This window comes from Pectinophora gossypiella, chromosome 8 (assembly GCF_024362695.1).
Source record: "Pectinophora gossypiella chromosome 8, ilPecGoss1.1, whole genome shotgun sequence".
NCBI classification, from domain to species: domain Eukaryota; kingdom Metazoa; phylum Arthropoda; class Insecta; order Lepidoptera; family Gelechiidae; genus Pectinophora; species Pectinophora gossypiella.
This window is the reverse complement of record NC_065411.1, coordinates 8,145,159-8,160,314: the sequence shown is the minus strand read 5'-3', so window position 1 is coordinate 8,160,314 and position 15,156 is coordinate 8,145,159. Positions and strand designations below refer to the sequence as shown.

Sequence of the window (15,156 nt, the reverse complement as noted above, 5' to 3'; positions counted from 1 at the left end):
GGTTAGGTTATTACACATTATACAGGGTCTTCTTCTTCTATCGTGTGGGTTGTGAGGTTGGAGTACCAAGCTCATACAGGGTACTGGTGACATTGTAACGAATACTGAGGCAGATAATTCAGACCATGATTCTGAGTTGACATCAAGTGGCTTTTCTTGTCGGAAAATTCATGATTTTTTTGTATTTTTTAAATTATTTTCAGTTCCATACTTTTGCGACGGAAAATTCTACTTGATATCAAACTAGAATCATGATCTGAATCATCCCTCAAATTTTTCGTTACGATGTCACTAACACCTTGATACCTGCCCCTGAAAAAAGCCTAAATATTAACAAATTAATTTATTGTTTACAGCGGTGAGGAAATAGGCGAGAACAACGACAGTCAGAACGACGAAGAGGAGTGGCCGCCGTTCAGAAGAGTCGGCACTTTCGACCCTTACAGTGACGACCCAAGACTCGCTGTCAAACGAGTGAGTTTTCAACACGTAACACTAGCTTTCTACCCGCTATTCCGTCAAAGTACGACGTGTATTAATCCAGTTCTAAAGTTGAAAATGGAACATGCAAAATTATACTTTTGCCTTTATAATATTAGTGATTTTTCAGGTGATCCTGTGCCCCCTGTCCGGCAAGTTAACTATTGGAGGTGCCGCCGGACATATCGTCATCGCCAGTCTAAAGACATCCGCCAACACTGGGGAAGTCAAGGTAACTATACTATGTACAAATATTTCTAAAAGTTGCGATACTAAGTAGATACTTGTTTCATTTCATTTGCAATTTTTCCTTTTATAGACGGTGTCAGTGAACATAGTATCAGACCGGGACGGCTTCGTGTGGAAAGGTCACGATCAGCTCACTCTCCGCGCTGGTACACACAACTTCCCACAAGGATACCAGGTAAATGCAGCCTTATAAAATTTTATACATATCTCGTTGCGTAAACTAATTTCTTGTGTATAAGTTATTATGCCCTTTTCTCTACTTTTTACTATTTTGTTATTTATACTCATTACCTCACCGCGTCTAGCGAGTACGTCCGACTCAATGTAACGACGGATTAAGCTAGACTTGTGGGTTCCACGTTCAATGCGCGCACCCATGCCCTCGTTTGCGGAATGTTCTGTTGTTTGTGGAGTGTTGTATATTTGTGACGTGTGCAGGTGACGTCGGTGGTGCAGATGTCGCCGCCGGCGGCTGTGACGTCGCTGGCGGCGCAGTGGGAGTGGGGGCTGGTGTGCGCCGGCACCGCGCACGGGCTGGCGCTGCTGGACGCCGTCACGGCGCGCCCGCTGCTGCACAAGTGCACGCTCAACCCGCACGGTCGGTACCGCGTAGGCTGGAGGCACACCTCCGACACTCCTTGCAAAAATCTCATTGTTACGTGCGCCGTGTAACGTGTAAATACGCGACAGACAGTCCGCCGCGCTTCCCCTTATTCCTTAACGGCTTACGGCAATTTATACTAAAGTAACCCAGAATTTGTGCGGGGCAGAGAATGACTGTTTTATACTTATCTTTATTCTATGACGGAGATGACGTCACTAGCAGCGCGACAGCGTAACTGTGGCCTGTGTACACCACATCATTTTGATTGGTATTATTTTTTTAAAACGTAACTTTTAAATGGAACTGGATTTCCTGCAAATATCGTTGTTCTGGTTTTTTCCTTGTTTTTATGATATTGAACCTCTTTTTTTTAACAGATCACTCCGGTGCTGGAGACACGCCAATTTCAAGAAGAAAATCGTTCAAGAAGTCCCTCCGCGAGTCGTTCCGCCGCCTAAGGAAAGGCAGGTCACAACGGCGGCAGACCACCGCCGCCACTCCCACGTCACCTACGCAGGTATGTTCGATACTGTTCATTCTGAAAATATTCATTGATGTTAATTCCTGTAGACACCATCTAATTTTATTTTAAGTTTTACCTGTCATTTTCTAATCCGCCGAAATGGAAAGGGACGAGTGATTGAGACCTGTTAATTTTAAAATCAATGGGTCAATAACCCGGGGGAATTTAATAGGCACCTCTATGGTATATTATCGATTTAATGTGTGCTGTCACCTTAATTCTGTCGGGTTATTATTGGCCAATATAAAATTTTAACATGTCTACCTAAAATTGACGTGGATTCCATAAATTGTATGCTTGTCGATTACCCGTCCCTTTCCTTTTCGGCGGATAAGAAAATGACAGGTATAACTTTAAATAAAATCAGACGGTGTGTACTGGTATTAGCATCAATACCTGCTGCATATATATTTTTAGGAATTAGAAGTTTCCAATTTAGTTGGAATCCTGAAACAAGCCCTCAAAATCTCGATTCGACGCTTGGGAACATACACAATTTGACTAGATTTTGTAGCATACAACAGTCTGACTATCGCCGACCCTCTTAACGTTGCAGGGGCTATTATCGTATTGTTATCTTGTCCCCAGCCTGCCAAGAAGCCAGCAGATAAACCGGCGGCAGAAACAGACGAGGCTGTGAAGCCGGTCGAACGCGCGGTGGAGGCTCGCTCCACAGACGACGCCTTCGGATCCATGGTGCGCTGCCTCTACTTCGCCCGGACCTTCCTTATCAACAGTTAGTATTCATTTGTATGCCATTATCACGGTAAGAAGGTGATTTTCCACCAAAAAGGAGGAGGAACTGGACTAGAAATGACTATATTATGTTCAATAAATAAATAATTATTGATTGCGGTAACACGCACGGAATGGACCAATCAAAGCGTGCGAGAAATACGACCATGCATATCTCCGCTCGTGTTATAATTTGTGGTTAAAATTGAAGAGTCGTAGTAGCCCAGTTAGAAAAACGCTCGCTGGCTCACTTATAGGTCGCAGTTTCAAAGCCCAGCACAAGCCACTGATTTTCTAAATTGTTTTCGAATTCATGTTTGTATCACATTCTTAGCGGTGAAATAAAACATCGTGAGGAAATCCACATACCCGAGAAATGCGTTTCGGAGGTATGTGACGTGACTTGTATGGGGCTGGTTTTCTGTTCGGGTTGGAAGATCAAACAGGCACTCAGTTCTGGAAAAAAGCGAACCTGTCAAAACCTGCAGGTTTTCACAGACGGAAAACGAAAACATGAAAACGGGATAACGCAAGGGGGATGAGATTTTGACTGTAGAACATATTTTTAATTTAATATTCGTGTTGCAGCACAAACATCAACACCAACGCTGTGGGCGGGCACGAACAACGGCACGGTGTACGCGTTCACGATCAACGTGCCGGGCACGAACAAGCGGAAAGACGAGCCCGTCACGTGCCAGCTCGCCAAGGAGATACAGCTGAAGCACCGCGCGCCCGTCATCGGGATCACCATCCTGGACGGCGCCTCCGTGCCGCTGCCTGACCCGCTAGAGGTATAGTACTATGTCATGACTCTTTTCAAAATGCTAAAATAGTGTAGGGTTTGCGATCAGCTCAGGAATTTGCTTTAAGAACACTTATCAATATAGCTCAATGCACAAAAAGGCACTATCAATAGTGATCCGGAGACAAGAATTTTGTAACGTTCGAATTTGTATGCACACAACAATAGGCGCGCGCCGCAGCGTCGGTTCATACAAACTACCGCTTCCCGCCCCGAAATGCTTTCAGTATCGTCTCTGTACATTAAGCTTTAAGAATTTCAATAAAAATAAATACTCTATCCCTCCGCCGCATCTTGCTTTCAGTTTTAAGCCTCTTACAGTACCGTACACTACAGTCATAGTGGCGGTGGCTAGTTTACTCACAAAACATTATGGTAAACGTTACATTTGTGTGTCGCAGGTGGAGCGCGGCGTGTCCCCGCTGCCAGAGCCGGGCACGCACCGCGTGGTGATCACGTCCGAGGAACAGTTCAAGGTGTTCACGCTGCCCTCGCTCAAGCCGCACAACAAGTACAAGCTCACCGCGCACGAGGGCGCCAGGGTAACATTACTACTCATTTCAGAAATTGCCGTTGCGGTATCTTCACAGATACGGTACCGCGCGTGGCGCGAAGCATATCGCGGAATTCTACTAATAGCTGTACCTCATTTATCTACGTAGACAGCATTCGCTACGTCTATTAGTCGAAATGCGTGGTATTTGACAATCCCTGCATGATAGCGCAACCCGTGATGACACCGGAACTTATACGCTTAGGAGAAAACTTAGAGTACGTGAACTCAATACGAAAATGCGTCCAAATTGCGACCGACACTAACCGTTCGTAGTCAGCCGACCGAAATTAACCTAAACTTAACCGTTCCGCAGGTGCGAAGAACAGCGTGGTCGTGGTTCGAGTGCGGGGCCGAAGGTGCGAGCCGGCACCGCGAGTGGTGCTTGCTGTGCCTCACCAACCTGGGCGACTGCCTCGTGCTCAGCGCCGAGCTGCGCCGGCAGCTCAACGCCGCCGCCGTCAGGAAAGAGGACATCAAGTATGTACCAGCTGCTGCAGTGTGCATCTATACCACACCCCGGACACTTCATACAAAAAAACTTCGTTTTACACAGACAATATAAATACGTGATCGTACACGCGCATCTGTGTGTGTGACGTCAGACGCCCATACGATTGAAGACTAAAATAAGACCGAGGGCGGGTGAGGTAAACCTAGCTCATCCGCTGGTGGGAAGCGGAGAGCTGCCGTTCACGTAGTATTATGCCTTATTGATGTCTATACTCAAGTGTGGTGCTTCCAGTACCAACCAGACTTTAGCTCAGGCTTCAGACAAGTTCTTTTTTTGCTCACGGCACAATCTTCAGAACTTAAAAAGTATTAATTTTAATTTTTGTTTGTGACAGTGGTATTTCGAGCCTGTGCTTCTCAAAACAAGGTGAAGCTCTCTACCTGCACTCGTCGTCAGAATTACAGAGAATTACGCTCTCCGCTACCAAGGTAACATTACACATATGGCGACTCACTAATACTAATAAAAAATAAACAAGCGGTGAACGTGTGTATTTGATAGCCAAGCAAAATTGAATCCAAATATCCAATAATTCTATTGAACTTTGTTTAACTATCAAATACTTCTACAAACGTACACCGTTTATTTATATTAGTAAGGCGGTTGGTCTACAATCTTTCTCCTAGGTATGGGGTATTAAGTCTATGTATGCACGCCCATTTTAAGTTTAAAGATAGATAATTAGATAAAAAGCAACGTGTCAGTTCATTTTGTAAATCGATAAATCTTATAGTAATCACCCGTACAAATTACATAATTCACACAATAACAATTATAAGAAATAAACATAATTCCTCTGACGTTTACAGGTGACGATCGCGCAATGCCACATTATCCTATCCCCGTGGGCGGTGGCGCTGCGAGGAACCCCCGAGGAGGCGCCCCTCACCAATGGAGATGCTAAGGTAAGTGTAAAATTAATTACTTTGAATCTAGGATCTCGGAGTCAAGATTTCTATCCTACATTATTCCTATTTGTTTTAAAACGTTTATTAAAGTTTCAAGGTCCGTCGAATACAAGCCATGTAAATATGAATAACAATGTCATAAATGTGCGGCAAACATAACTGGTACGGAATATGTGATACTTTCACAAAACACGAACTATCACCTACCACAAAACCGCGGCAAATTGTTGATTTCATTTGGTGAACAAAAACAACTGATGACTTTGATTGCACCTTATTTAACGTAATTAGATTAAGGTGACATATCTCTCGTCTCCTGCGCACTAGGCGATGCACATCTCTGTATATCTCTATCCAGCTGTCATTCTGATCATGCTACATTAAATAAAGTTAGAATAGAGTATCTTTTCTCACCGAATTTGGCGACGAGGATGATACTACAAGTTATAATGAACCGCAACAAAGGAGCCCGTGTGACAGTAGCCGCGTGTCCAGGAGGAGGTGTCAGCGGAGGCGGCGCACGACGTGACGGCGGCGTCGGGCGACATCACGGTGGACTCCGTGCGCGACCACACCGCGCCCGCCGACCAGACGCCCGACCTCAATATCAATTTACAGGTACATCCTTACTAATATTATGAACGCGAAATGTGAACATATTTATCTTTCTTCTATTTTTTAGAGTTCTGAGATCAATGGCCAACCTCATCAACCCATCAGGATTCCTATTGAGCCGCCAAAGGCTCATGTAACGACTACATGCTTCAGTAAATAGGAACCGGGACCGACTGCTTTATAGGTTTAGATGAAACTTCACAGTAGTAATATAGTTTATATATCAGAATAACACAGGCTAGAATTTATAAAGAAATATACTCGAGCGTAGTGTCCGGCGGTCGCTAGTGTTTTATAAAGTTAGTGTTTCCTAGGATAGGAAACCAATCTTGAGCTAACCCGCAGCGAAGCAGCGTTTTGAAGTGTGCTCCTTATCTCTCCACTAGTTAATAGTATAAACTATTTATGTAACGTTTATACTCATAAAATATCCGCCTGCACATAGAGAGGTTAGAAAACAGGATGAGGATAAAAATCGACGAGTCAAACGCTGCGCGACATTTTAATAAAATATTACCTATATTCAAAATTCGCCATCGCCTATAGAACTCGCAAGTGAACACCAGCTCGATGGTGGTGAAGACGACGACGCGCACCACCATAAACGAGAACGACGGCACTACCACCACCACTACCACCACCAACTCTACCACCGCCGAGAACAGTGAGTATCCCACTACCATCCCACACTTTTTAACACCTATTTAATATCATTATTATTCTTGAATTATATTCTTCGCAACGATCTAATATTACATTATATAAATAAAACTTTGTTTCTGATTATTTTATTATGAGAGTTGGAAATGCTTCATAAAGAAATTGACTCTAAACATTTTAGAAATAGAGACGTTGAAGATTGGGCCTTAAAAATTGTAAAAAAATATCTACAGATTGTTAGACACACAGTGATAGGGTTTCCGAAATGTATACCTACATAGCTACATTTCAATACAGAAAATAGTTGCGAAACATTCAGTAATGCATGATGCTAGATGTCATTGATGTAGCTACTTTAGATGTTACATTAAATTATATCTATTCTTAGGGCAATTGTATGGGCCTTGTTGGGCCTTGATTATTATTGTTATATCAATGTTCCCTAATTACGGAATGCTACCTGCCATATTCAAAGTATATGAAAGAAAACCCTGCATGGAAGCCGTTACGCTTTGTATGGCTTCATACAGATATAATTTTACATACATAATTATGATTTTCTTATATTTCAGCAACAGCTTACAATATATACACTTCTACAGTTGTTTTATACTTATTTAATTAAACTATATTGTATTAATTACACATAAACCCCGCATAATATTGCCAAAGAAAGTGCCAAGTGGTAGGAAGGTGAAATCCGATTGTACTTGTTGGTACTAAAAATATATATTTTTTTTAAATTTTGTGGGATTTATGTTTAGAGACAGTGCCTTCACAAAACTATCAGATACCGTTTCAAATAAGATGACCAAGTGAAAGATACAATTATTATGAATTCTTATAATAAAGCCTTTTGTGAAAGCACTGCGAACATGTTCTAAATCTTTAAAACGTCAGCTTCATATACCATTATTATATGTTTACGTTTGTTCGTCCGTTTGTATGTTTGACGGCGCTTTGTGTTTTTGTTCGTAGTCTTAGAGCACAGTCGCGAGGAAGGAGTCATCACCCGCATCGAGGTACCCCCACTTTGCTTTAATACCTTATATATTTTTAATATAATCAAGTATCGATTACCTTGCACGATATTTCCTTGCTCTGAGCATTTTATTATTTCAAAGTATTTCTCGCTCTTTTAGCAATGTTTAATGTTTATTATCTTTTTAAAATCTACTATAGTTTTAAAGGTCGTCTCATCACTATTTTTTACCAAGTTGGGGCTTTTCAGTAATTTTCTATTTAGCACATTTTTATCATCTGATGTTTTAAATTGTGAAGAGGTATTTACAATTATGTTCTAGATGTTTATTAATGACCCAATAAATATAAGAAAATGATGTGACTTGGTGCTAAATATTACATGATTGATGAGATGACAAATGTTACCTAATAAAATCCAACGTTCTAACCATTTAGAGGTGTTCTCAAATAGTGTGCTAACTAACACAGTACGATGATTCTCTGCGTTGTTGTGGCGTCCGCTGGTGTTGTATCGTCTTCGGGTTCATACATCGTCCATCAATACATCAAGTTTTGCAGGTATTTTCTACCTGTAGTCCTCTCAATCAGACCTTTATTGTGTTTTATTATATTCTGTTATTTTATGATTAAAATAAGTAAGCAATAAAAACTGTTGACGCCATCCCTTTCCTTTTCGACGATTAAGGAAATGATTGGTTTAACTTAAAATAAAATTAGGAGGTATCTGCACGAGTCAGAGCCAACATCTGATATCAAACTAAAATAAAGGTATCGTGTCCTCTAGTGAGACACAGTAAGAGGACTGCAGAAAAGAAATGCCAGTACCAAATATGAACTGTTAAACAATGTTGTTAGAGCCCGATAAACCCAAGCGGACGCTACGCGGTGCAGAGAAGAACGTGCGGTGGTACTCATGAGCGGCCTCCCACAGACGGGCACCGTGACCGTGCCGGCGGGGACCGACCCCAAGCTGATCCTGGAGATGTTTGACCGGCAGCGCACGCCGCTCAGCGTGCCAGTACCCAACTCCGACACTCACTGATCAGCACCTTGCTCCACGACCACGCCGATAACACTATCACCGACCTACAATTTCTAGTACCCGTATTCGGAGATACCGGCACCAAACTCGCCATCAAACTTAAAGGAAGCGGCCGCCTGTGCATCCACACCTTGAACGGTTTCAAATTTTTCAACATTGATGGCCTCGCTCCTAAATTTAACGATACCTGCATCTTCGGCCCCGGTGAGAGAACCAATATCAACATTACCGGTCCCGGTATTACCAGCAACGAGGAATATAATAGCATTCACGTTGTCTACGTGACGCCTGAGGGTGTCGCCAATATCAGTACATACGTCTAAGCGCTGGTATACATCGCGATCATATCTGCCGGTAAGGCTACCGAAATTAAATTAAATTACAATGCTTTAAGAAAGCATTACGTCGCGTGACTGGATAGATAAGATAAATTTTATGCGGTCAGTTGTAATATTTTTACTAGAATATAGTTTCGGTTTATTTACTGCACAATTTTGTGCATTCATTCGGTACCGAAATAAAATATTTCTTTTGTCTATCCAGTCTTATATTTATAGAACATCGACCGGAATGACTGATCCACCGAACAATTTAAAAGTTCCGATCCAACATTAGATAGAACCATACAGAACGTATTAAGTCTTGACAATCTGTACTTTAATAAGTATAATATTTAAAAATTATTTTACTTTATCGTTGTATGTAAAAGTATTTTTATTTTTAATTATCATTTTGAATGAGGGCTTACAATTGTTGTTTTCACCAGATTTCGCTATTTACTCATGAAATCATGTTGCAAAACGGTCGTATTGGTGTTGATAAAGCAATTAGTATTTAGATAGATTGAAATAGTATTCAAGAATACATTGACAATATAACCACGCATGACATAACAAAGGTGTTTTAGACTCACGCTTAGATGCCGCAATCTGGTGAGCGACAGACCATCAGCCCTCACCGACAGCTAGAACGTACTGCCATGCTATTTGGATTTGGAAACATTGTTGTATTATCTTCCTTATTCTATCCCAAACTTAGGCCGGGTTTCCACTGACGCGGAGATAGGCGGAGATGTGCGGATTTGACCAATCACAGCGTTTGAGAGAGCGAAAAGCGAAGACGCTCAGTCACTCTCTCCCTCACGGTGATTTGTCGATTCCTGCACATCTCCGCTCAGTTCCGCGTCAATGGAAACGCAACCTTCACTAAATATCGTTCGTTTGTATATTTTCAAATTTCTAATCTTTTCTTTATAAGAAACAATGCATTTTAATCAATAGCTTAACGACTGTCAGTTAGTAGCTTGTTCTTGTAGCAAACTGGATGTAATTTTCCTTGAATATGTAATATGCGTACTTAACATAGTATCGACGAGCTTACATTCGACCGACGAATAATTTATTTGAGTACAAATACTGGAAGCCATAGCAACATACGTTGTACAGCAATACTGAAATATGATTGTGGATTGTTTTAACATATTTATAATTAAGTGAACAATGTGAAATTAATGTACCAATTTAGCCTGTTAAGTTTAACTCCTTCGAACATTCTGTGTGAATGATGTGCCTATTTATTTCTTTTTTTATTACGAAGAGGATTGTATTTAGGTGGGTAATATAGAACATATGACAAGTAATGATTAGAGAATAATTTTATTATAAATAGAGTAAGTTTCCACGGCAAGTTCACACTAGCGACCGTTTATTGCCAATTTTAATAATAATAAAATATTGTTGTAAAGGTCCTCTAATACTGCATTTTTTGTGGATTGAATTGTATATTCAGTAAATATTAATATTATTAAATTATAATAATGAAAGAATGGAAATTAAAAGTTTTATGCAATATTTTTTTAGCTTTTTTGTAGAGATTTTTTAATTTTATATTTACTGTTTTGCGATTTTATTTGTACCTAATTCGCTTTAGTTTCTGTTAATTTGTTTGCTTTTAAGATGGCAGCTGTCAAAGCAAAGATGCGCACCTCGATAACATCACAACTTGTGATAATACGGGATTGATTTGTTTTAGAAATTACATTTTATTCATAGATATAAGTTGAATGTGCCTGCTTGTTTCTTTGGACTTGATATCTTTACAAGTCCATACGTATTATTGTTATACTGTAGCGACGCCCGAGTTAACTTCACTATTACCTATTGTACAATTTTCTCTATCTATTATAGCATTTTTAAATATTTGATACGAAATTTGCGATTTGTATCCAATATTCTTACACGAGAATAAAAGCTAAGATTATTATACAAAATGTTCTTTTTATTAAGCCACCTTTCTATCTTCATAGACCGTTAGCCGTCAGTGGTCTGACAAGACTCCGCATTAATTAGAAAATAATTGGAATTCCAAATGTTACAAGTTAGGGAAGGTCAAAACGCCACACGTATAAGCGACCCGGTCATCATCATCATCTTATCCTAAAATGGTCAGCTGGGTCTGCACTTCGCGAGAGCTAGTGAGTATGATTATATTGAAAAAGCTTATTTTCCATGCGTTCTATTGTCGTCAACAAAGTCGCCCCGACGGGTGCGGCGCTGGCGGAACTACACGATTTTTTCGCGGGCCCGACGCATCGGCTAGGTGTATACGTTTAGCGAAATCGGCTCTCCTTAAAAAAAACAGCCATCAAGATTTCTACCGCTCCCCTAACTGCAATAGGGTAGAAAACTGGGTCAAAGATAACATTGCTATGTTATCACGCTTGGACCCCAAGGGGGTCGGCAAAGATTTATAGCATACACACCCACTCCTCTACAGCTATGTCTAAGCATAGAATAAGGGATAGTACTACGTATAGAACGGCCACTCTTCGCTCCCCGATGCGTAGCATCTCTCCTTAGTCTGTGGCTCTCCGCCAGCGGCTGAGCTAGGTTCATCTCAATCCCCCGCCTCCGCCATTACCTATAGTTACGAGCCCGAGGCGGGATTCAAACCCGTAAAACTACGATGTAAGGCAGGTGTTCTAAGAACAGGGCTATCACGGATTCAAAGATAAACAATAAAATGCTAATCTAGAAATAGAAGCTCGTCTAAGGCGATTAAAAATAAATCTAATTTTTCTACGTATATGGGGGTGACGTCACCATTTTGTACAAGTTTTGTATTTTTATTCAAATGCTATGCGAGAAAAAAACAAAGGTTCTAATTGGGTTCTTACAGATTCTAATGAAATGAAAAAAAGTAATTTTTAATATGAACAGCTTCCGTGGTCTAGTAGTGAAAGCGTTAGGCTCACGATCTGGAGGTCCGGGTTCGATTCCCGATGGGGATATTGTCGAAATCACTATGTGAGACTGTCCTTTGTTTGGTAAGGACTTTTCAGGCTTGAATCACCTGATTGTCCGAAAAAAAGTAAAATGATTCTGTGCTTCGGAGGGTACGTTAAGCCGTTGGTCACGGATACTAAAAAATAAATAAAAACACCTCCACCAACCCGCATTGAAGCAACGTGGTGAAGTACGCTCCATACCCCCTCCGGTTGATTGAGGAGAGGCCTGTGCCCAGCAGTGGGACGTATATAGACTGTTTATGTATGCATTGTAATTTTCAATATCGATACTACCGATAGACATCGATTAGGTTAGGGGGATTAGCATAGACATATAAATTAGGGTACTAGAACAATCGATATACAGTCGATTTTTCGGACAACACTAGTTGACGACAGTGTGGTTCTAATATTGCAAAGACCATTAAGACCATTCAAATTGACCGGTCCTGTCCATTCCATGCAAAGATTCCATGGGTCCGGTCCAGTGTTGCCAACTTAGTGGATTTTCCACTAGATCTGGGCCCTGTTTTATAAAGCTGACAATCCGACAAGTCGACATATGTCAAAAAGTGACAATCCTAAAATTTTTCTGTTTAATAAAACTGACAGGCGACAAATTTGTCACGGTGGAAAATTTACAAATACGTCGAATTGTCGCGACAATTCGACATATTTCTGTTTAATAAAACTTTTTGGGCGACAGGTGACAATTTGTCGTGAAAAACTTGTCAAATCAGCTTTATTAAACAGAAAATTGTCACGACATATTGACATATTTGTAGAATTGTCCGACAATTCTGACAGGAGAGTTACCCTCTGTCGCGAAACTATATTTTGAATTTTAAAGGAGTAAGAAAGTGTTTATAAAACACGCATTACAAAAAATGGTACTATCATCGAGCAGTGAAAGTCAATTGGGCACTAAACTTCCCAAACAGTATGTTTCTATTTTCATAGATAATCCCCAAAATACTTAGTTTCTTGTGCATTTCCATCACACGCGATCAAAACAAACAATCGAAGTTGCACTAGTGATTGATTCTTTCTTTTACTTTGTTAATATTTTTTCTATTTTACCCTCATTTAGCTTCATAAAACATTATTATTTACAAATATGTCAAAATTCGACATAATTGTCACGACAATCCCACAATTGTGGTGACGTAATAATTTGACTGTGGTTTTTTGACATATGTCGAGTTTTATTAAACGCTTTTTTAAATGACAAATATGTCACGTTTTCACGGTCGATTTTTGACATAATTGTTACCTTTATAAAACAGCCTAAGCGCGACAATTCTACAATTTTGTAATTTTTTGACAGATATGTCGAATTGTCAGTAGGGATGTTCGATCCGGTAGCGTTGTATCGATATTCCGGATCGCAATGGATCGTAATGTACTGTATCGATCCTAGTATCGATCCTTATGACTCGATACGATTTTTTGGATCGATCCAGTATCGAATCAAATATTTAGAAAAATAAGATGTTGTGTTTTTGCTGACTTTCTGACACAAATTCCGTGTTTTTATGATGCCTTTTTATGTGCTTTGCCAAATTGGTGGTGTTTCCTTTAGTTTTCACCTCGATATGACATAATTTGCACTTTTCTCCAGTATCCGTTTTCACAAACAACGACCAAACATTGGATTTTTACTTTCCAGACAAGCTGTACTGTACTTGTACAACCTAATACGATTTTTCGATCCGATCCACCGTGCTTCTGTATCGATCCGCCTACGGATCGAATGACATTGTATCGATACAAAAATCGAGTGGATCGTATTACTTTGTATCGATCCACATAAGTATCGGATCGGATCGAACATCCCTAATTGTCAGCTTTATAAAACAGGGCCCTGGGCCCTGTTTTATAAAGCTGACAATTCGACATATCTGTCAAAAAATGACAAAATTGTAGAATTGTCGCGCTTAGGCTGTTTTATAAAGGTAACAATTATGTCAAAAATCGACCGTGAAAACGTGACATATTTGTCATTTAAAAAAGCGTTTAATAAAACTCGACATATGTCAAAAAACCACAGTCAAATTATTACGTCACCACAATTGTGGGATTGTCGTGACAATTATGTCGAATTTTGACATATTTGTAAATAATAATGTTTTATGAAGCTAAATGAGGGTAAAATAGAAAAAATATTAACAAAGTAAAAGAAAGAATCAATCACTAGTGCAACTTCGATTGTTTGTTTTGATCGCGTGTGATGGAAATGCACAAGAAACTAAGTATTTTGGGGATTATCTATGAAAATAGAAACATACTGTTTGGGAAGTTTAGTGCCCAATTGACTTTCACTGCTCGATGATAGTACCATTTTTTGTAATGCGTGTTTTATAAACACTTTCTTACTCCTTTAAAATTCAAAATATAGTTTCGCGACAGAGGGTAACTCTCCTGTCAGAATTGTCGGACAATTCTACAAATATGTCAATATGTCGTGACAATTTTCTGTTTAATAAAGCTGATTTGACAAGTTTTTCACGACAAATTGTCACCTGTCACCTGTCGCCCAAAAAGTTTTATTAAACAGAAATATGTCGAATTGTCGCGACAATTCGAAATATTTGTAAATTTTCCACCGTGACAAATTTGTCGCCTGTCAGTTTTATTAAACAGAAAAATTTTAGGATTGTCACTTTTTGACATATGTCGACTTGTCGGATTGTCAGCTTTATAAAACAGGGCCCTGGTGGTTTAGACATGTGGTTCGGCGAAAAAATATTAGTTTTAGTGGCTAGTGGATTTTTTAGTGGATTAGAGTCCTTTCAGTTAGCGGTAAATGACGAATTTAACCACTAACACAACCGAATATGGTTTATGAGTTACTTGAGCGAAAGAACCAATATAAAGTTTATTTATTAGTAATACATACAATTAGTTTTATATTGAGTAAGATCAAGATGCCTAAGTCACAGTACACCCGAAAGTTTCGTGATTGTTGGTTACGTGACCCAGTTTTAAAGGATTGGTTGCAAATAGTCGAAAGCACTGGTGGTCCAGTTACTAAGTGCAAATTATGTGGTATATTATTAAGGAATCATTATTAATAATAATTGGATAATTTACCCTGTCTCTAGCACGTTTTTGCCTACGACGCGGCGCTAAAGAGGGGGAAAAAACATCCCACGATCTGACTGCACTGATTCGGCTTTGGGTTATCTAGTGAAATTC

General features: G+C 39.9%; 1 protein-coding gene across 3 annotated transcripts in view; it reads left to right on the top strand.

Annotated features, from left to right (window-relative positions):
- Nucleotides 1–10,941, top strand: part of LOC126368852 (lethal(2) giant larvae protein) — a 44,116-nt gene extending 33,175 nt beyond the window's left edge. For 2 of the 3 annotated variants that reach the window (XM_050013029.1, XM_050013028.1), the window contains exons 11-25: nt 357–474; nt 611–712; nt 800–904; nt 1,168–1,327; nt 1,711–1,850; nt 2,445–2,592; nt 3,180–3,385; nt 3,798–3,938; nt 4,266–4,429; nt 4,798–4,891; nt 5,273–5,368; nt 5,867–5,989; nt 6,533–6,650; nt 7,625–7,668; nt 8,562–10,941. In XM_050013029.1, the coding sequence (XP_049868986.1) occupies nt 357–474; nt 611–712; nt 800–904; nt 1,168–1,327; nt 1,711–1,850; nt 2,445–2,592; nt 3,180–3,385; nt 3,798–3,938; nt 4,266–4,429; nt 4,798–4,891; nt 5,273–5,368; nt 5,867–5,989; nt 6,533–6,650; nt 7,625–7,668; nt 8,562–8,672 (1,870 nt within the window). In that variant the 3' untranslated portion in view covers nt 8,673–10,941. Of the gene's footprint in view, nt 1–356; nt 475–610; nt 713–799; nt 905–1,167; nt 1,328–1,710; nt 1,851–2,444; nt 2,593–3,179; nt 3,386–3,797; nt 3,939–4,265; nt 4,430–4,797; nt 4,892–5,272; nt 5,369–5,866; nt 5,990–6,532; nt 6,651–7,624; nt 7,669–8,485 lie in introns of all 3 variants that reach the window. The other variant, XM_050013030.1, reaches the window with a different exon arrangement.
- The last annotated feature ends 4,215 nt before the right edge of the window (nt 10,942–15,156 follow it).